Raw genomic sequence first — 22,815 nt, 5'->3', positions numbered from 1 at the left:
GAGGATTGAGGAAGATATTGTTCCCCGATCTCAAACAGGAGAAAGTATACGTTCAAGACGTGCAGAGAACGAAAAAAGATCCGGTAAAAATAGGTACGAGCCCTATATGGTACCTGCGGGGAAAGACTCGCGGTCAAAACAGGATAATCAAAGGCACAATCACAGATCAAGAAACAGAGAATCAGGTTCTTCATCAAGATTTAGGAACGAGCGAAACAACTATGAGTCACGGGATGATGATAGAAATTTAAAAGCGAGATTCAGAGGTTACAACTTCAACGTCAACACCTCCGAGCTCGTAGCTCTTTTGAAAAGCATGGGAGATAAGATTCGATGGCCAAAGGAAATGAGATCGAATCCAAACAGGCGCAACCCTAACCATTGGTGCGAGTTCCATAATGATAACGGGCATAAAACAGCAGATTGCAAATTTTTACAAAGTGAAGTTGATCATTTATTAAAACAAGGATATCTTACTGAGTTGTTCAGCGAGAAAGGCAAGAAAGCTTACATGAAAAACAGGCAGGAGCCTCCAAAACCACCTTCTCCCAAAAGAACTGTTAACGTTATAAGTGGGGGTGAAGACATCAATGGTGTGTCATATACTGCAGCTAATAAAACTTCCAAAGTAACTATTACCCAAGGGAAATGGGTGCGGCATGTTCTAGAAGAAGGCAATATTACATTCAATGATGCAGATATAGATGGCGTATTAATTCCTCATAATGATGCACTGGTAATATCTTTAATTGTGCATGATACTAATGTGAAACGAGTTTTGATTGAACCAGGTAGTTCCGTGAACATTATTTTGCTAAGAGTGCTACGTGAGATGCAAGTTGAAGATGGAGTAATACCAAAGGCGCATACTCTATTTGGATTTGATAATTCCAGTGTCTTCACAAAAGGAGAGGTAACACTCACCACTTTTGCTGAAGGGGTCGTCAAAGATACAAAGTTCCAAGTAGTAGACATGGAGATGGCTTACAACATGATTCTGGGGAGACCATGGATCCATGAAATGGATGTTGTTCCTTCAACCTTGCATCTCATTATCAAATTTCCATCGCCATGGGGAATTTGTCAAATTCGCGGAGATCAACATACGTCCAGGGCTATTAACTTCGTTGCAGATACAAGCACGAGAAGTGGAGGCAAATAGCAATCACAGAAGGTAGTTGAGGACATCACAACACAAACCTCAACTGAACAAGGGCGAATAGATGTTGACTCAAGGCCTGATACCATTCAAGAACCAGAAGAGAATGAAGATATCAAAAAAACGATAGAGGAATTAGAACCTATCGTGTTATTCTCTCAATGGCCTAATAAAAAAGTCTATGTCAGAGCTAATCTTGACCAAGGAATGAAAGGTAAGTTAATTGAATTTTTGAAAACTAACATGGACTATTTTGCTTGGTCCCACTCTGACATGACCGGAATACCACTGGAGGTGATGACTTATAAACTAAATGAAGATCTGTCATATCCTCCTGTGAAGCAAAAGAAAAGAAAACAGGGAACTTTCAAGAATCAAGTGATTCAAGAAGAAGTCGAAAAATTGCTAAAAATTGGTTTCATTCGAGAGGTAAAATATCCTAACTGGTTAGCCAATACTGTTGTGGTTCCAAAGAAAAACGGTAAGTGATAGGTTTGTGTAGATTATACAGATCTTAACAAAGTCTACCCTAAAGATTCTTTTCCACTACCACACATAGATCAATTGATTGATGCAACTGCAGGTCACGAATTGTTAAGTTTTTTAGATGCATATTCGGGTTATAATCAGATTAAAATGGATCCGGAAGATGAAGAAAATACTTCATTCATAACAGACAGGGGGACTTACTGTTATAAAGTAATGCCCTTTGGTCTAAAGAATGCAGGTGCAACGTATCAGACGTTAGTTACCAAAATGTTTCAGGAATATTTAGGAAAGACAATGGAGATATATATAGATGATATGCTTGTTAAAACTCAGTACTCAAAAAATCACATATCACAGTTATCTAACACATTTTCAATTTTGCGCAAATTTAATATGAAGTTAAATCCCGAAAAATGTGCATTTGGCGTTGCATCAGGCAAGTTTTTGGGTTTTCTTATTTCTAACCGTGGAATTGAAGTAAATCCTGCACTGTCACACCTCCTTTTTGCGCGCCCGCCCCGAAGGGTTAAAATGCGCGGGTGGAGTTTTTCCAATTTAAGTGACAATGTTCAAAATGGGATTATTTATTTAATTTAGAGTCGCCACTTGGGAAAGGTTTGGCTTTTGGTGTCCCAAGTCACCGGTTTATCTTGAATCCCAAATCGAGGAAATTTTCGACTTTTCCAAATGAAGTCTGCGAACCAGAAATTCTAAGTAAGGAATTCTGTTGACCCGAGGGAAGGTGTTAGGCACCCTCGAATCCCGTGGTTCTAGCACGGTCGCTTAAATTGTTATAATGGCTAAATATCTGATTTAAATACATGTTGTGACTTATGTGCTTTTATTAAGTTTTAACCGCTTTTATTATTATCATTTATTTTACAGAATTGCAACGTCGTGAAAATGCATCTCGAACCACGTCACAATCAATGCACCCGTGATTGTCGACACATTTGGACTTCGTTGAGATTGGGATTTGGGTCACATCAATGTGCAACCGAATTTAAGAATGTGATTTAATTAAGTCGCGCCAACAGAGTCTAACGCGTTATTATCTTTGTAGAAGGCCATGAAATTTATTAAATGGCCTATCTTGAATTCTAAATAATTATCATTAGTTGTTGAGGGCCCCGCAATTGGTTTTTTTTTTATTTGGCGAGGCTCGTCTTATTATTTTTAGAAGGGTATCCTACAGTGACTACATTTCTATTATTTTTATTTCCAGAGATAGAAGAAAGGAAAGTGTGTGTGCTAATTGAAGTATATACTTCAGCTTAAACCAAACTCCTGTCAATTTTGATTGATTACTTTTAAAGTAAAAAAAAGACGTCATGCCTTTTACGAAAATGATTTGGTCGAATAAAAGATTACATATGAGATAGATGAAATGCAATACTTAATCCGCACATTTCTTAATTTGAACTTAACTGAACTTATTTGAACTAGGTTAAAGGATAACTGGCGAAGTAAAATGCTTTAATTTGACAAGGAATCATATACGAGTTAGCGAAATACAACGTTTAGTCTGAGCATTTCTTGTATTGAACTTAACCAAACTTATATGGACTAGTCTTACTAAAAAAAACTAAATGAAACAGAAAACAGTATTGTGTAAAGTCGAAATATGCATACTTATACTAACAGACAATTGTCGAGCTCAAATACAAAGGGGTGAAACTCAGTCGGCTATCAGTATACTCTTTTGAACTATTGAAACATAAGCTAAATCAATTTCCACAAGGCCTGTTAATGTACTATGAATATTACAGCAAATGCTTGAACTTCTTCAACCTTTTTCATTTCATGCTTTCAAACTGTTTCAATTACATCAATATGGGACTTGAAATGTGTACCTGAAAATGCTGAAAGTGCAAAGGAGAAGAAGAAGAAGATGGGAATCAGCAGCAGCAAAAAGGCAGAATTAACAGTAGCAGCAGGACAAAAATGCAGCAGCAATAGTGAGCAAGATAGCAGCAGCAATCAGAACAGCACAACAGAAAGGATTCTGTTGCGAGATGGAACTAGAGTTGAAGGAGAAACAACCCGATGAAACAGCACACAGTGTGATACTCCAGACAGTCCAATTCCGGAATATACCAAATGCAGCAGAACACTAACAATAATCTCGATTGAAATTTAGAAGAAAGAACACTGCCTAACGTATTGGCAATAAATGAACTTCAGACAAACGAGACCAAGTTTCTGATTTCTTAATCTGTTTTCTCTCTTTCTTGCTCTCTTTCTGTTCCTGTCAACTCTCTCTTTTCTTTCTATCTTCACAGTGTGTGTGTGTTTCTTTTCTATCAGCTCTTAAGGTCTAGAGTGTGTATTTTCTTTCCCTCTCTTCTCTGCTCTCCCCAGTCTATCAGATGTTTTTCTATCTCCTTGTCTCCTAATTCTGTCCCTCTTTTATAAGCCTAAACCTCAGCCCTTCATCAGCCTGTTGGATTAATCAAATACCCCTCCCATGTGCTGCCCCTTTTCAGTTCCACTTAGCTAATTAAGTATTAAAACCCCATCATTCCCTGGCAGATTTAGCTTTTCCATTTTATTTAACTAAAAGCAAGTATGGGCAGTGGGATATGTTGACAGCATATGCTGTCAAACCATTTTAAAATTAAACAAGGACCTTTATGCAGGCCACAGGTTGTGCACAAAGCACATGAGGTGCACCAATGCACATGAGGTGCACCAATGCAAATGCTGTGCAAGAGTGCACATGCCCTCCAATTCAGCATTTAAATCAAACATCCCTTTTACATTACCGATCCAAATCAATAGCTATAAGTAAACAAGATTGGTTCTTAATTGATTCAACAAATGTTCGACAGAAGCAAATCGATTTACTATGCTCAGACAGTTGAAACTAATTGACGACTCATGTCGACTCGACTATATTAGCATTAACGTACACAATCGTAGCCAAAAATCAGACATTCAGAAGTATGGGACACATGACTCGACTTATACTGATTAAAATAGAATGGTACTTCGAGGAATCAGTTAGTCAGTACAAATTTGGAATACAACCAATACGCATGCCGTATCAGAATAGGAGGAGAGGGATTCAAGACAAACACAGATGTTCAAACAAAGTGGACAAACAAAAGTTGATAAAAATTAAAACAAATATGAACAGTCTTTTAAAACAAATCATACGGACTAAAAACAAATAAAGGAAAAGAAAGCAGACTTACCTTAAAACTTGAAAAGTTTAACAGTTTGAACTTGGATTTGGACAAACTTTCTTAAGGCTGAATGGACTTTAATCGAAGTGTTTCTCAGATGAGAAACACTTTGATTGAAGTCCATTAGACCTTAATCTCTTCGGTTGAACCGGTATGAACCAGTGACGAAGGACACAAAACCTTCAAACTTAGATCTGGGATTCAGGCTTCCCTGATCAGATTCGGACCAAACCAAGTATGGTTTGGTCACGAGGAGGGTCCGGGGAGTGTCTGGTATGAAACTGGGGTTGGTTGGGTTAGATCGAGTTTTGACTCGAATCTTCAAATGAAGATTCGAGGACCTGGGGGGTGATTCGAACCAAACTGTTAACAGGTCTATGTTCAGGGTGGTGAGGGGGTTCTATGGTGTTCAAGTGGAGGTCACCGGCGTTCAGGCCGCCGGGTTTCTGGTGAAGGTGTGCAAGGGCGGCTAGGGTTTGAAGGGGATGGGTTTGGTGAAGACGAAGGCGGGGGTGTTGGCTAGGGGGCAGGGTATGGTGAATGGTTTATATAGTTAGTGGGTGGGTGAACCTCGACCGTTAGATCAATCTAGATCTACGGTCTGGATCTGAAGGCTTAAATGGAACGGTGTCGTTTTTAGGGTTGAGGGTTTGGGTTGGTCCGGGTGAAAACGGGTCGGGGCCATTGGTGGGTTATGGAAATGTGATCTTGGTCGTTGATCAATCTGAGATCAACGGCCCAGACCACACTGGGTTAAAACGGTGTCGTTTAGACACCCTCGGTATCAAACTGGACTGGACTGGGCAGGCCTGGGTTTTGGGCATTGTTTTGTTTGGGCCAATTTTAATAAATTGGCCCAAGTCCGGAAAGGCAGGGCCCTTTTTCTTCTTTTCCTTTTTTTTTCTTTTTCTTTTATTATTATAAAAATAAAAAAAATACAAAACTAAATAAAATCAAATTAAAATAAACACCCAATACAATTATTCACACACACGTTAAAATAATTCAAGACAAGTAAAATTAAACAAAACAAAATCACGGACAAAGATACATGTTTATGCTTTTCTATTTAAACCATGTTACGGTTCAGATTATGCATGATACGTACACATTTTTTGAATTTTGTTTTAATAAAGTAAATAAATAAAATGGGCCAAAGTCACAAATAAATCAACAAAGTGCCGCACAGAAATTCAAAATTGTACAGCAGGGCCAATTATTATTTCTTATTTCTTTTTGGAGCGATTGTCGTGCGAAAAACAAAAATCACGTGCTCACAGCTGCCCCTCTTTGTTCGGAAACACGAAGAGTTTTCGTGCAAAGATAAAGTGAGCGTGTATGAGCGATTTTTGCCTATGGACTACTCCGTATGAAGCATGTTTTTGAAAGATTTGACCGAATCTTGCTTCAAAGATTTCCTACATATCCTGGGCTAAACAGGAATCAGGTCAATGTAGTTCGGGAAGTTTTGGTAGCTGGGACTACCATGGGATTGCAATGCTTGCTGCTACTGCTGCTGCTGTGGTCACTGCTACGTTACTGACCGCCTTATTACAACCAAATGGAAATTGGAAACTGAGCTAACTACTTATGTGTATGTCAACTGCTAGTTACAAGATTCCTATCTAATGATTCTTTTACGACTTGATCTTGGGTCTTAGCTGATTCTACTTGTAGACTCCGATCTGAATCTTGATGCTTGCGAGTTGTGGTAACTTGTTTAATCTCTGGGATACTGAGTAAGGCGCGATTGGCAGGGTTCAAGACCTCAATTAAATGCTGGAGTCAATCCGCCTTCCATTTGCTCCGAATCTTGGGACATCTCTTTTTCTTCTTTGATTCTGAGTTGAGACTCATCTCGTGGGTCATTTCGATCCGTGTGGCTCGAGGTTAGACCTGCGGGGAAAAAACAAACAAATGAACGAAATTTTCTGCCCCAGTTTCAACTAGGAAAATTTCGTTAATTATTTACCAGAAAGTTCATAAAATTGATGAAGGAGGATATGCATGCTCAGTTCAGGGTTGGAGCCCTAACACCGGCTAGCTGGGGAGAGGTTCGGTTTGGGGTTTAAAACCCTAACGCCGAACAAAGGGAGAATTCAGTTTAGGGTTTAAAACCCTAATGCTGATTGTATGGAAAAGATCAGTTTAGAGTTTAAAACTCTAATGCTGGCTAAAAAGGAAAAAGTTCAGTTTAGGGTTTAAACCCTAATGCTGACTACAAGGAAAATTCAGTTTTAGGGTTTAAAACCCTAATGCTGATTGCATGGAAAAGCTCAGTTTAGAGTTTAAAACTCTAATGCTGGCTGAAAGAAAAAGTTCAGTTTAGGGTTTAAAACCCTAATGCTGACTAAAAGGAAAATTCAGTTTAGGGTTTAAAACCCTAACGCTGGCTGAAAGGAAAATTCAGTTTAGGGTTTAAAACCCTAATGCTGATTGCATGGAAAAAGCTCAGTTTAGAGTTTAAAACTCTAATGCTGGCTGAAAGGAAAATTCAGTTTAGGGTTTAAAACCCTAATGCTGATTGCATGGAAAAGCTCAGTTTAGAGTTTAAAACTCTAATGCTGGCTGAAAAGAAAATTCAGTTTAGGGTTTAAAACCCTAATGCTGATTGCATGGAAAAGCTCAGTTTAGAGTTTAAAACTCTAATGCTGGCTGAAAGGAAAATTCAGTTTAGGGTTTAAAACCCTAATGCTGATTGCATAGAAAAGCTCAGTTTAGAGTTTAAAACTCTAATGCTGATTGGCCGAAGAAGCTCGAGAATGCTACCGATCTATTTTTTTTCTGTTTTAATAGAAGATAAAAGGGAGTTTCGTGGAAGCTTACCTTTCGAGTGAATTCATCATTGCCGAAGTACTTCCTGTACCCGTGCACCTTCTTCTTTGGGCGACACCTGCTTCTTGCACGGTTATCTTGGATCGGACCTGTTTCAAACTTTCAAACAAAGAATCATTTGTTAGTTTGGAAATGACGGTCGGTTTGGTGACCTTGATCGTTCCCAATTGCTTTCTTGCGTCTTTATTTCTGTTGCGAAATTCCGCCATTGATTTGATTCGAATGGCGAAATCTTTAGACTACTCAGGCTTGTATTTCCAGATTCTGTGATGACTTGCCTCGTAAGGCCTCTTTTTTTCTTTTTGTCCCATTTTGATTGGAGGTTCTCAACGGGGATTTTATCGGGGATGTTTTGTGGGAATTTGTACAAAAAGGAGGCTCTGTGGGGAATATTTACAAAGTGGATTCTTTGTGTGGATTTTGTACAATGGGGCATGCTGGGGATTTATTTCAAAGCGGGATTTCTAGGATTTGTTGGGGTAAGCTTGTTGGGGAATATTTACAAAAGAACTCGCTGGGGCGTGCTGGGGAGATTCCCTGTGGGAGTTTGTATAAAAGGAAAGACTCTGTGGGGATTTGTACAGGGGGAGATTCTGTGGGGATTTGTCCGAAGGCGGACTTGCTGGGGAAGATTTCAAGATTTCTCTCTTTCCTCTTTACTCTGAAACACCATCAAACGTCATGATTCATCATGCTTGGGTAATCATATCAATGAGATGATGTGCTTTCCTTCATGAGACGGGATTCCGCGCAAACAAACCTGCCACCTGTCCTTTCCGGTGTGTCCTGAACTCGGGGTTAAAATGCGAAAGGGATTCGAAAAGAAACAAAGAAAAGAGAAAACAAATCAGAAAAGGAGGAACCTTTTCGGAATGAGAAAGACTTATCTGAGGAAGATAATGCTGGCTTTCAATGACATGACATGCTTTTTGGACTGGACGTCTGACCTTCTAAGAGCTTGCATTTTCCTGAACCAGAACGGATCTGTGATTCCAAACTGGTGGCACTCTGCCGAAACTTTCTTGGGGTGGCGTCATTCTTTTCGGCCAACAGCGCCCTTTGCGGGTTTTCGCTGGCTGACCTCTCTCATTTCTCTTCCTGTCATCGCTTGATAGCACTCTTTGCGAGTTTTTACTAAACAAGCTCTCTCATTTTGGTTTCTCTACTCCCGTCGCCTCGTGGTGCCCGAAGGTTTTCACCGCCGAGACTCTCTCATTTTATCTCTCTCAATTCAGAGTGTGCTGGTCTCCATTTGTGACGCTTATTGGTTCCCCACCATATTTGGTAATTGATTTGAAGGCTTGTGCTTGGTAAAGAGAGGTAGTGATACTAACCTCTCAACTGCTCGATGTGCCCCGGTTTCAATTTCAGGGTGAATGGGATTCTATTGTTGGTGTGACTGAACCTCAGGGAGAGGCTGCCTACGTATCCTTTCGGAATCAAGTCAAACGTAGTTCAGGCCTCAATCAAATTTAGTTTTTGTTTTCTTTCTTTCTTTTTTTTTTTTGTTGTTTTTTTTTTCTTTTTTTTTTCTTTTTGTAGAGAGGATTGGGTAGTGTTTAAGGAGTAGTGGGGAATAAAACCTTCGCCATTTTCAAATGTGTCAGGACCACCGGAGTATGATTTAGACGTAGTACCTCTTGACTGCATCTGCATTTACTGCTGTGTCGGGGTCATTTCCTTCGATATCACCTAAATACAATGCTCCTCGCGGCAGTATCTTCCTTACAATGTATGGGCCTTTCCAATTTGGGGCAAACTTTCCTTTTGCTTCTTCATGATGCGGCAGAATACGCCTCAGTACTAGCTGACCTACTTCGAAATTCCGGGGTCGGACTTTCTTGTTGTAAGCACGGGCCATCCTTCGTTGGTATAACTGTCCATGACAAATTGCGGCCATTCGCTTTTCATCAATCAACGTCAATTGCTCCAATCGAGCCTTGACCCACTCGCTGTCTTCGATTTCTGCTTCGACAATAATTCGAAGCGAAGGAATTTCTACCTCTGCCGGTATTACAGCCTCGGTCCCATAAACCAAAAGATAAGGAGTCGCTCCCACCGATGTGCGTACCGTAGTGCGGTACCCCAATAATGCAAAAGGTAACTGCTCATGCCATTGTCGGGAACTTTGGATAGTCTTCCTCAAAATCTTCTTGATGTTTTTGTTTGCTGCTTCCACGGCACCATTGGCTTTCGGCCGATAAGGAGTGGAATTCCTGTGCGTTATCTTGAATTGCTCGCATACATCTCCCATCAAGTGACTGTTCAAGTTCGCTGCGTTATCTGTAATGATAGTCGCAGGAATACCGAAGCGACAGATAAGATTTGAGTGTACAAAATCCACCACAGCTTTCTTAGTGACCGACTTGAGAGTGACGGCTTCTACCCATTTTGTGAAGTAATCGATGGCAACCAGTATAAACCTGTGTCCATTCGAAGCCTTTGGTTCAATTGGTCCAATGACGTCCATGCCCCAAGCGACAAATGGCCAAGGTGCGGACATGGGATGCAGTTCCGTGGGAGGTGCATGAATCAAATCACCGTGCACCTGACACTGATGACATTTCCGAACGAAGCTAAAGCAATCCTTTTCCATGGTCATCCAGTAATAACCTGCTCTAAGGATTTTCTTCGCTAAGACATACCCGTTCATGTGAGGTCCGCACACACCTGCGTGTACTTCGTGCATGATCTTTCTCGCTTCCTCGATATCGACACATCTTAGGAGATTGAGGTCTGGGGTCCTCTTATATAACAATTCACCGCTCAAAAAGAAACCACTTGCATGTCGCCTAATGGTCCTCTTTTGATCTCCAGTAGCGTGCTCGGGGTATTCTTGTGTCTTCAGGAATTTCTTGATGTCATGGTACCAAGGCTGCGTATTTGATCCCGCCTCGATTACACTGCAGTAACCGTGTCTTTCCTTGATTTGGATTTCCAAAGGATCGACGTGGGCGTCGCCCGGGTAGGGTAGCATAGAAGCCAGAGTAGCAAGTGCATCCGCCAGTTCATTGTGACACCTCGGAATGTACCTGAATTCTATTGATGTAAAGCGCTTGCTGAGGTCCTCCACATGTTGTCGGTATGGAATAAGTTTGACATCCCGAGTTTCCCATTCACCTTGAACTTGTCGGATGATCAGGTCAGAATCTCCCATAATCAGTAAGTCTTCGACATCCTGATCGATTGCCATATGCATGCCCATAATGCAGGCTTCATACTCAGCTGTATTGTTTGTGCAAAAGAAACGCAGTCTAGCTGTGGCGGGATAATGCTGACCGGAAGGCGAGATCAAAATTGCCCCAATCCCTACACCCTTGGCGTTCACGGCTCCGTCAAAGAACATCTTCCAAACATGAGCTTCCTCCGAGATCACTTCTGCGGTGTTTACTTCTTCATCTGGGAAGTAGGTATCCAATGGCTGGTATTCCTCATCGACCGGATTTTCGGCCAAATGATCTGCTAACGCCTGGGCTTTCATTGCCGTGCGAGTGACATAAACTATGTCGAATTCCGTAAGCAAGATTTGCCATTTAGCCAGTCTCCCAGTAGGCATTGGCTTCTGAAATATATACTTCAAAGGATCCAACCTGCTTATGAGGAATGTAGTGTGGGCTTGGAGATAATGTCTCAGCTTTTGTGCAACCCATGTGAGAGCGCAGCATGTCCTTTCCAGCAGAGTGTATTTGGCCTCGTAACCGGTGAATTTCTTGCTTAAGTAGTAGATTGCTTGCTCCTTCTTTCCGGTTACGTCGTGTTGTCCGAGGACGCAACCGAAAGAGTTCTCCAAGACTGTCAGATACAAGAAAAGTGGCCTCCCTGGTTCTGGAGGGACCAAGACTGGGGGATTCGAAAGGTATTCTTTGACTTTATCAAAGGCTTCTTGACACTCTGTTGTCCACTTAATCGCCGCATCTTTCCTTAACAGCTTGAATATGGGTTCACACGTGCTTGTCAGCTGGGCAATAAACCGACTGATGTAGTTCAACCTGCCCAACAGACTCATCACGTCTTTCTTTGTTCTTGGAGGAGGCAAATCTCTGATGGATTTTATCTTAGTTGGATCTAGCTCGATACCTCTCCTGCTTACGATGAAACCCAAAAGTTTGCCCGACGGAACTCCGAAAGCGCATTTGGCTGGATTTAGCTTCAAGTCATACTTCCTTAGCCTCTCGAAGAATTTCCTCAAGTCTTGGATGTGATTATCCTGCGTCCTGGATTTGACTATCACATCGTCCACGTACACCTCTATTTCCTGGTGCATCATGTCATGGAAAATGGCAGTCATGGCCCTCATGTAAGTAGCCCCAGCATTCTTCAGACCAAATGGCATGACCCGGTAACAGTAGGTGCCCCAAGGCGTGGTGAAAGCAGTTTTCTCGGCGTCTTCTTCATCCATCAGTACCTGATGATACCCAGCATAACAATCTACGAAAGACTGTATCTCGTGTTTGGCACAATTGTCAACGAGGATGTGGATGTTGGGCAGCGGGAAGTTATCTTTGGGACTTGCTCTGTTCAGATCTCGGTAATCTACACATACCCGAGTTTTCCCGTCCTTTTTTGGTACTGGAACCACATTTGCCAACCATGTTGTATATTGGACTACCCGGATCACTCCTGTTTTCAGTTGCTTGGTGATCTCCTCCTTAATCTTGTCACTGACCTCAGTTTTGAACTTTCGTTGTTTTTGTTGGACTGGAGGACAATCAGGATGAATCGGTAATTTGTGAACCACTAGATCAACACCTAGTCCCGGCATGTCATCATATGACCAAGCAAACACGTCTTTGAATTCAAGAAGAAGTTGGATTATTGCCTCTCGCGTTTTCTTGTCCGTGTGAATGCTTATCTTGGTCTCTCGGACTTCTTCCGGGGTTCCTAAGTTTACCGGTTCAGTGTCATTCAGATTTGGCTTAGGTTTATTCTCGAAATATTCCAACTCTCGGTTTATCTCCCTAAAAGCCTCTTCCGCATCATATTCTGGTTCTGGGTTCATTAATTCGCAGTTAAATAGCTCATTGTGATCTGGGCGTGAAGTCCGCAAGCATGTCATATTTAAAGCCGCATTATTAGGACTGAAAAGGAAGATGAAAGGAAAACTAATAAAAATCAGAACAGAGAAAGAATAGGAAAGCAATGATGATTTTTTTTTGTATATTTTCTTTGGAAAATTGGAAGACAACAACGTTTACAACTAGGAATTCAGAACAACAATTGAAAAGAAGAAAACGTTCAAGTTATGTCCCGGAGATAACTTGTGATACAGGAAAGGTGGCAGGACAGGTCTACCCGGACTTCCGTCTAGTTGGGAATGGCGTGATCTCCCAGTTTTGGAGCTTGGCGTTTGGCCCCATGTACATCATCTCAGTAGTGCTCGTGCCCTCGCCTGGTTGAACCATGTGGACCTCGTAGAGCATTTCTCTCATCGCCCCACATATTTCCTCGATTTCCGCAGCTGTGAAGACCTCATCATCTTCTTCTTCAGCGTACCTTGGCCTGACAAAAGTCGCATGTAAATCCGGCAGTGGTTGAGGCAACTTCCAGCCCTCATTTCTCCTTTTCTTTGCCCATTTTTCGTCTGCTGGAGTAGGTTTGAAACCTAGTCCAAAAGGTTTCTTGATGACTGGCAAAGTAACGGGTTCTGTTATTCCCTGAAGGGTTCGTCCAAGTCCCTTCCCTGGCCTAAATCCGTGCCTGATCATCTCTTTGGCCACCATGACCGAAGCGTTAGACAAGAAAGGCTGGGGGCAAGGTACTCCCTCTTCGTGCTGCTCTGCCAGTACCACCTCGAAAGCTTGATAGACCGTATGTTCGCTCCCTTCTCTCGGTTCAAGATACGGGATGGATGGGTCCCGGTAAATGGCATGTTCGTCTTCCCCATGGACCACGATTTCTTGGTCTTCGTACTCGAATTTCACCATCTGGTGAAGAGTGGAAGGCACGGCTCCTGCCGCATGGATCCAAGGTCTGCCAAGGAGGAAATTGTAGGATGTGTCCATGTCGATCACCTGGAAGGTTACTCGAAATTCGACTGGTCCTATGACCAACAACAGGTCTATTTCTCCCATGGTATCTCTCTTGATGCCGTCGAAAGCTCTCACGCAGACGTTGTTGGGTCGGATTCTTCCTGCCCCAATTTCCATTCTTTGTAGCGTGGAGAGCGGGCAAATGTCAACACCTGATCCCCCATCCAGCATTACCCGCTTGACATAGTAGTCCTCGCATTTCACTGTTAAGTGCAAGGCCTTGTTGTGTGCTGCTCCTTCCGGGGGTAAATCGTTCTTGTTGAAAGAGATTTGGTTGACGGCGAAGAATCTTTCTGTCATCCGCTCTAGTTGCTCCACCGAGGTTTCGACCGGTACATATGCTTCATTCAGGGTTTTCAGCAGGATCTTTTGATGCTCGGTTGACCTCATTAATAATGACAGCATGGATACTTGCTCAGGGTGCTTGCGCAGCTGATCTATCACTTCGTAATCCGGCATCTTCATTTGTTGGAAGAACACTTCCGCTTCTTCAACACTCACGGGCTTCTTTGGAGGGAAGCGCCTTTGCGTGGCGTTGTTCAGTTCTTGGGTATTTGAGTACCCTCTAACGAAAGTATTTTCTGGAAGTTCTTCCATGACCTCCTTACCTTTGTACATTACCAAAGTCTTTTGATAATTCCACGGCACTGTGGACGGGTTGGTCATTGGCTTTTGTGGCACGCGTCCGATAACCACTGGCTCATTCAGCCGAGGTGGTTGAATCGTCCCCCGGACCACATAGGCCCCTTTTGGCACGTACATAGGTTTTGTCTTTTTGATCCCGAAGTTCTGCGTCTTCTTGGCTTGACCTCGCGGTATGTAAAGAATTCCACCCTTTGCTGGTACCGCTTTCTTCTCCACCTTCTTTTCAAGCTTGCTCTCTGCAACCTTGGCCTCCTCCCCCTTTTCTGATTTCTGGTCTATCTCAGGCCTCTTCCCTGTGTCGACAATGGCAATTATGGCTTTCAAAGCAGGGTCGAACTCTTTGTCTTCACAAATCATGCCGATCAGCGGCCCATTATTGTGAGCGGGCAATGGATTGTTAGTCACATTCGGGATCTCTTCGTCCCTTAGCACTATTTTCCCCTGCTCTATCAAATTTTCGACCACCCTTTTCAATGACCAGCAGTCGTTTGTATCATGCCCCTCGGCCCCTGAATGATAGGCGCATCTGACTCCGGCTTTGTAAGAAGGAGATGTCGGGTTTTGCCTCGTTTGGGGAATTGGTTGCAAGAAACCCAACTGGACTAGCTTAGGGAACAATGTAGAGTATTGTTCACCGATGGGCGTGAAAGTCCGCCGTCGAGGTGGCTCCTGGGGGCGGTAGTTATTCTGCGGGGGTTGTGGGTTATAGTGGTTGCGGTAAGGAGGCTGATTTCTGGGAGGTGGAGCTGGGCCTCGGTTGGCTTGTTGTGGTGGATGGTTATAAGGTTGGGCATTCATGACCATATAAGGTTGATGAGCATATGCCACATTTGAGTGGGGGTAGTAGTGTTGTGGGGCCCTTTCCGGAAAATGGGACCTGGGATGACGATACTCCCTTGCTTCAGAGGCTGCCATAGCCGTTTCTTCCTTCTTCTTCCCCCTTGTCGTTCCTCCGGACCCGCTTTGGACGGCCTGGGAGGTTGCCCTTATGGCTGCTTGACTCAGAATCCGACCTGTTTTCAGCCCATTCTCTACCATCTCTCCTATCTTGATCGCTTCCGCGAATGGCTTACCCATGGCCGACATCATGTTTTGGAAATAGTCAGACTCTTGAGCCTGGAGAAAGGTAGTGACCATTTCCACTTCATCCATGGGGGGCTTCACCCTCGACGCCTGTTCACGCCACTTAATAGCATACTCTCTAAAGCTTTCCGAAGGCTTCTTCTTCAAATTCGACAGAGAGTTTCGATCTGGCGCAATGTCGATGTTGTACTGGAATTGTTTTACAAAATCTCTGGCGAGATCTTCCCATATATGCCATCGGGACATTTCCTGATCCATATACCATTCCGAAGCTATCCCTACTAGGCTTTCCCCAAAATATGCCATTAGCAGTTCTTCTTTTCCGCTGGCTCCCCGCAATTGGTTGCAGTATTTCTTAAGATGTGCAATGGGGTCACCGTGCCCATCGTATTTCTCGAACTTGGGGGTCTTGAAACCCGTTGGTAGGTGCACATGAGGGAACATGCACAGGTCGGCATAAGAGACGCTCTTTTGTCCACTCAATCCTTGCATATTCTTCAAACTTTGTTCGAGGCTCTTCATCCTTTTGGCAATCTCATTTTGCTCTTCAAATCTGGGGTTCTGATCCTGCCCTGGTGCAAGCTCGCACTGAGGCGGTAAAGGATTAATATTGGTAACGAACCTAGTTGGTTCCATTGAGAACGATGGGGCTTGGAATGTAAAAGATGATGAGTCAAAGCTTGGTTTGTATGTGGTAGGTTGTGCCGTAACCGGGCAAGGCGATGCAGTAAAGATGTTCATGCTTGCATCAGTGGCCGACATTCGGGGATGAGGCTCAGAAGGTGATCCAGCAGAGAAGGCGGAGGTGGCTGGGTACCCAAATGGAGTAGCAGGATAATTTATGGGGACATTGGACGTTCCACTTGACCTGGAGAATAATTCAGGGAATCCGGGGACGACACTTGGCGGCTCTTTCCCGTTGTTCCAGTCGTCTAGCATTTCCAACATGCGAAGCCGTAGGATTCTATTTTCCTCCGCAGTTGCGGATTCAGGTGTGAGGACGGCTGAGATTGAGCTCTCCTCAGAGACGGGGACTGTTTGGAATGGAATTTCCGAAGACATTTCCACACTTCCTTTTGACCTGGTGAAGTAAGTGTGAGTACTGCTTCTGGTCCTAACAACAGGTAGTTGAACACCTCTCCTTGACCTCGTGAAGTATGAGTGCGAGGCCAGACTTTCACCAAACCAACCGTCTTTTCAAAACCCTGAAAAAAAATGCTCAATGACAAACGCACGGTTAATTTTGTAGCAAATAATAGATAGTTAATCTCACGTTGGGCATGATGCACCTATACAGTTAAGTGGACTACTATATGTTTGCTACGAGGGCATGCATCATTCCGGCATTTTTCTCTTATTAGTTTTTTTTTTTCCTTTTTTTTTCTTTTCTTTTTCTCTTTTGTTTTCCTTTTATTTTATTTATTATATATATATATATATATTTTATTATTTTTTTTTTTTTATTATTTTTTGTAGTAAAAGAAATGCGACCGGATCCGATGAGGATTGCCTACGTATCACGATGCCTATGTGAATCAGATCATCACGTAGTTCGAAAAACACAAATGAGCGTAAAAGAAACAACCTCTTTATTGTTGAAATGTTCTATTACAAGCTACATTTGCAAAAGAAAGAGCAAACTTCGAAAATAAACCTAGACTCAAAATAGACTGAAAATCACCTTGATGAAAAAAACAGGCAGAAGATGCTAAAATACAGATTTGACCTACGAATGCATTATGGTTTTAAAAATTGGTTTTCGCGGGGCATCGTTCGGCCTCGCCGCGGTCCTAGGCGTGAGATCCCTCTCAAGTTGCTCCAGTTCGTGCATAGTCTGCTTGACATAAACCATTACTGCCGAGGGGAAGGTAACACTGGACATGTTCTCACATCGCAGACATCGTCTGGTGATGGCATGGGCAATGGCTTTGATCCTATCTCTGGTTTGCTTCTTTTTTATGAGTAGGCGTTTTATCTGATCGCTGCATATTTCGAATACTTGAATATCCTGTATATGCTGATGTTCCAATCGTCGTACTTCCAACTTCATCTGGGCTATTGAGTCATACCAGTAGTCCTCGCATTTCACTGTTAAGTGCAAGGCCTTGTTGTGTGCTGCTCCTTCCGGGGGTAAATCGTTCTTGTTGAAAGAGATTTGGTTGACGGCGAAGAATCTTTCTGTCATCCGCTCTAGTTGCTCCACCGAGGTTTCGACCGGTACATATGCTTCATTCAGGGTTTTCAGCAGGATCTTTTGATGCTCGGTTGACCTCATTAATAATGACAGCATGGATACTTGCTCAGGGTGCTTGCGCAGCTGATCTATCACTTCGTAATCCGGCATCTTCATTTGTTGGAAGAACACTTCCGCTTCTTCAACACTCACGGGCTTCTTTGGAGGGAAGCGCCTTTGCGTGGCGTTGTTCAGTTCTTGGGTATTTGAGTACCCTCTAACGAAAGTATTTTCTGGAAGTTCTTCCATGACCTCCTTACCTTTGTACATTACCAAAGTCTTTTGATAATTCCACGGCACTGTGGACGGGTTGGTCATTGGCTTTTGTGGCACGCGTCCGATAACCACTGGCTCATTCAGCCGAGGTGGTTGAATCGTCCCCCGGACCACATAGGCCCCTTTTGGCACGTACATAGGTTTTGTCTTTTTGATCCCGAAGTTCTGCGTCTTCTTGGCTTGACCTCGCGGTATGTAAAGAATTCCACCCTTTGCTGGTACCGCTTTCTTCTCCACCTTCTTTTCAAGCTTGCTCTCTGCAACCTTGGCCTCCTCCCCCTTTTCTGATTTCTGGTCTATCTCAGGCCTCTTCCCTGTGTCGACAATGGCAATTATGGCTTTCAAAGCAGGGTCGAACTCTTTGTCTTCACAAATCATGCCGATCAGCGGCCCATTATTGTGAGCGGGCAATGGATTGTTAGTCACATTCGGGATCTCTTCGTCCCTTAGCACTATTTTCCCCTGCTCTATCAAATTTTCGACCACTCTTTTCAATGACCAGCAGTCGTTTGTATCATGTCCCTCGGCCCCTGAATGATAGGCGCATCTGACTCCGGCTTTGTAAGAAGGAGATGTCGGGTTTTGCCTTGTTTGAGGGATGGGTTGCAAGAAACCCAACTGGACCAACTTAGGGAACAATGTAGAGTATTGTTCACCGATGGGCGTGAAAGTCCGCCGTCGAGGTGGCTCCTGGGGGCGGTAGTTATTCTGCGGGGGTTGTGGGTTATAGTGGTTGCGGTAAGGAGGCTGATTTCTGGGAGGTGGAGCTGGGCCTCGGTTGGCTTGTTGTGGTGGATGGTTATAAGGTTGGGCATTCATGACCATATAAGGTTGATGAGCATATGCCACATTTGAGTGGGGGTAGTAGTGTTGTGGGGCCCTTTCCGGAAAATGGGACCTGGGATGACGATACTCCCTTGCTTCAGAGGCTGCCATAGCCGTTTCTTCCTTCTTCTTCCCCCTTGTCGTTCCTCCGGACCCGCTTTGGACGGCCTGGGAGGTTGCCCTTATGGCTGCTTGACTCAGAATCCGACCTGTTTTCAGCCCATTCTCTACCATCTCTCCTATCTTGATCGCTTCCGCGAATGGCTTACCCATGGCCGACATCATGTTTTGGAAATAGTCAGACTCTTGAGCCTGGAGAAAGGTAGTGACCATTTCCACTTCATCCATGGGGGGCTTCACCCTCGACGCCTGTTCACGCCACTTAATAGCATACTCTCTAAAGCTTTCCGAAGGCTTCTTCTTCAAATTCGACAGAGAGTTTCGATCTGGCGCAATGTCGATGTTGTACTGGAATTGTTTTACAAAATCTCTGGCGAGATCTTCCCATATATGCCATCGGGACATTTCCTGATCCATATACCATTCCGAAGCTATCCCTACTAGGCTTTCCCCAAAATATGCCATTAGCAGTTCTTCTTTTCCGCTGGCTCCCCGCAATTGGTTGCAGTATTTCTTAAGATGTGCAATGGGGTCACCGTGCCCATCGTATTTCTCGAACTTGGGGGTCTTGAAACCCGTTGGTAGGTGCACATGAGGGAACATGCACAGGTCGGCATAAGAGACGCTCTTTTGTCCACTCAATCCTTGCATATTCTTCAAACTTTGTTCGAGGCTCTTCATCCTTTTGGCAATCTCATTTTGCTCTTCAAATCTGGGGTTCTGATCCTGCCCTGGTGCAAGCTCGCACTGAGGCGGTAAAGGATTAATATTGGTAACGAACCTAGTTGGTTCCATTGAGAACGATGGGGCTTGGAATGTAAAAGATGATGAGTCAAAGCTTGGTTTGTATGTGGTAGGTTGTGCCGTAACCGGGCAAGGCGATGCAGTAAAGATGTTCATGCTTGCATCAGTGGCCGACATTCGGGGATGAGGCTCAGAAGGTGATCCAGCAGAGAAGGCGGAGGTGGCTGGGTACCCAAATGGAGTAGCAGGATAATTTATGGGGACATTGGACGTTCCACTTGACCTGGAGAATAATTCAGGGAATCCGGGGACGACACTTGGCGGCTCTTTCCCGTTGTTCCAGTCGTCTAGCATTTCCAACATGCGGAGCCGTAGGATTCTATTTTCCTCCGCAGTTGCGGATTCAGGTGTGAGGACGGCTGAGATTGAGCTCTCCTCAGAGACGGGGACTGTTTGGAATGGAATTTCCGAAGACATTTCCACACTTCCTTTTGACCTGGTGAAGTAAGTGTGAGTACTGCTTCTGGTCCTAACAACAGGTAGTTGAACACCTCTCCTTGACCTCGTGAAGTATGAGTGCGAGGCCAGACTTTCACCAAACCAACCGTCTTTTCAAAACCCTGAAAAAAAATGCTCAATGACAAACGCACGGTTAATTTTGTAGCAAATAATAGATAGTTAATCTCACGTTGGGCATGATGCACCTATACAGTTAAGTGGACTACTATATGTTTGCTACGAGGGCATGCATCATTCCGGCATTTTTCTCTTATTAGTTTTTTTTTTTCCTTTTTTTTTCTTTTCTTTTTCTCTTTTGTTTTCCTTTTATTTTATTTATTATATATATATATATATATTTTATTATTTTTTGTAGTAAAAGAAATGCGACCGGATCCGATGAGGATTGCCTACGTATCACGATGCCTACGTGAATCAGATCATCACGTAGTTCGAAAAACACAAATGAGCGTAAAAGAAACAACCTCTTTATTGTTGAAATGTTCTATTACAAGCTACATTTGCAAAAGAAAGAGCAAACTTCGAAAATAAACCTAGACTCAAAATAGACTGAAAATCACCTTGATGAAAAAAACAGGCAGAAGATGCTAAAATACAGATTTGACCTACGAATGCATTATGGTTTTAAAAATTGGTTTTCGCGGGGCATCGTTCGGCCTCGCCGCGGTCCTAGGCGTGAGATCCCTCTCAAGTTGCTCCAGTTCGTGCATAGTCTGCTTGACATAAACCATTACTGCCGAGGGGAAGGTAACACTGGACATGTTCTCACATCGCAGACATCGTCTGGTGATGGCATGGGCAATGGCTTTGATCCTATCTCTGGTTTGCTTCTTTTTTATGAGTAGGCGTTTTATCTGATCGCTGCATATTTCGAATACTTGAATATCCTGTATATGCTGATGTTCCAATCGTCGTACTTCCAACTTCATCTGGGCTATTGAGTCATACCAGTATCTGCTCTCAATTTGGAAATCCTTGGCCTGACTAGCTGCTTTGATCTCAAGTGCTGCCATCTCTCTCTTTATTTTAGCAACAGTCTTCTCGTGATCGCTTTCCAATTGATTCAGGTATCTACGATGCTTATCTGCTCTTGTATCCCACTGTGCCTTGAACTCTGCTATGATGTTTTCAGATCTCTCCAAGCCATCTCGCCATTCCCTGATTTCACCTTTTAGCCCTTTTATCAGCTGCTCGTCCGATCGACGCCTTGGTTGTCTATCTGCATCCAACCTTATCTGTTTGATCTGGGCTCTGAGCATTTCATTTTCTTGAGTTAACCTGTTCCGCTTCTCCCAGATCGGTAGCAATTTGCACGTTGTGCTCGTATTTCATGCCTTCTACCTGTTGCTTTAATCTGCTGATTTCGGCACAATAACCTCTTTCCTTTGCTAACCAATCCCAATGCCTTTGCGATGACTCGGTGAAATCCCGGATGTGGGGTCTCTTAGCTGGCCTTTCATGCTCGAGTTCCCTTCTATACCATGCAAGGTAACCTGGCGCCGTTTCTCCCTTGGCTCGATCCCGCACGCCAGTATCTGATTTCAAATATTGACCCTCATTCCAGATTTGGCGAATCTTCGCTTCTGGGAACTGTCCGTTAGGACTTATCTCAACTGTTTGAGCGCTGAGATCTTCTTCATGAGGTACTGTATGGCACCTTCCGAACTGTCTCAACACTCGTCCGGGTGCGTAAGGTTGAATGCTCTTAAGCCCTATCAGTAAGAAATGAGTTTTAGCCGCCGACATATATAAGACCTCATCAACAGGCAACCATCCCAACGTCCATTGTATTTGGCTGGCAGTAAGAGCTTGCAAGAACGAGGTCTATGCCAGGACTCCTTTGGGCAAAATGATCTCTTTGGTTCTCGTGTAAGATTCTTCTATGCGGGTCTTTTCCGGGGAACCATGGCTCAAAATCTCGGAATGATGGCAGAGGTGCTCGGTCATCCATATCTGTAGGAGCAAGTTACAACCTTCGAAGAAATTTCCCCCAGCTTTACAAGCTGTGAGAGCTCGAAAGATGTCGGATACCACCATAGGCGCGAGAGTACTGTCACTTTGCGTGAGTAAAGTGCTGACGACCCCAGATATCTTCAAATCAATGTTTCCATCTTTCCTGGGAAATACCAGAAGACCCAGAAACGTTATCATGAACGCCACCCGTCTGTGCTCGTCCCACTTCTGACGAACTCCTTTGCTGCACAGTTTGTTGATTGGATTATTGAATCCCCCCTCGTGACCGTATCTATCATATATGAAGCATGGAGTACAGAATCCGGCTGCTAGATCCGGGTTGTGGACTGTTCTAGGTATTTTCAATGAATCCAGGAACCGATGTACCGTGACGACTCTTGGGGCGACCAAGTATTTTTCCCTCAACGGAAGTTCAGTATTCCCGATGTATCCGGCCATTTCTTCCAAAGTTGGGGTGAGCTCAAAATCAGAGAAATGGAAAACATTGTGCGCCGGGTCCCAATAGGTAACCAAAGCTCTTATGATATCTCCCCGAGGCTGGATTTCCAACAGACCCACAAGACCTTTCAAATATTTCTTAACCTCATTTTGTCCTTCAACACCTAGATCATTCCACCATAGCCGTAACTTGACAGGGATTTTGGTCATTATTGAAAAATGTTCATTTTGCATCGTGCTCATCCTGCACATTTATTA

General features: G+C 43.6%; 1 protein-coding gene across 1 annotated transcript; it reads left to right on the top strand.

The window, feature by feature from the left end:
- The first annotated feature begins 346 nt into the window (after window positions 1-346).
- On the top strand, window positions 347-21,256 carry LOC138871610 (uncharacterized). Its single transcript, XM_070149494.1, has 3 exons — window positions 347-791; window positions 20,991-21,095; window positions 21,213-21,256. The coding sequence occupies exons 1-3, from the start codon at window positions 347-349 to the stop codon at window positions 21,254-21,256; spliced, it is 594 nt and encodes a 197-aa protein (XP_070005595.1).
- The last annotated feature ends 1,559 nt before the right edge of the window (window positions 21,257-22,815 follow it).

This window comes from Nicotiana sylvestris, chromosome 6, assembly GCF_000393655.2.
Source record: "Nicotiana sylvestris chromosome 6, ASM39365v2, whole genome shotgun sequence".
Taxonomy (NCBI): domain Eukaryota; kingdom Viridiplantae; phylum Streptophyta; class Magnoliopsida; order Solanales; family Solanaceae; genus Nicotiana; species Nicotiana sylvestris.
The sequence above is the reverse complement of the archived record's forward strand: the minus strand, read 5'-3'. Positions and strand labels throughout refer to the sequence as shown.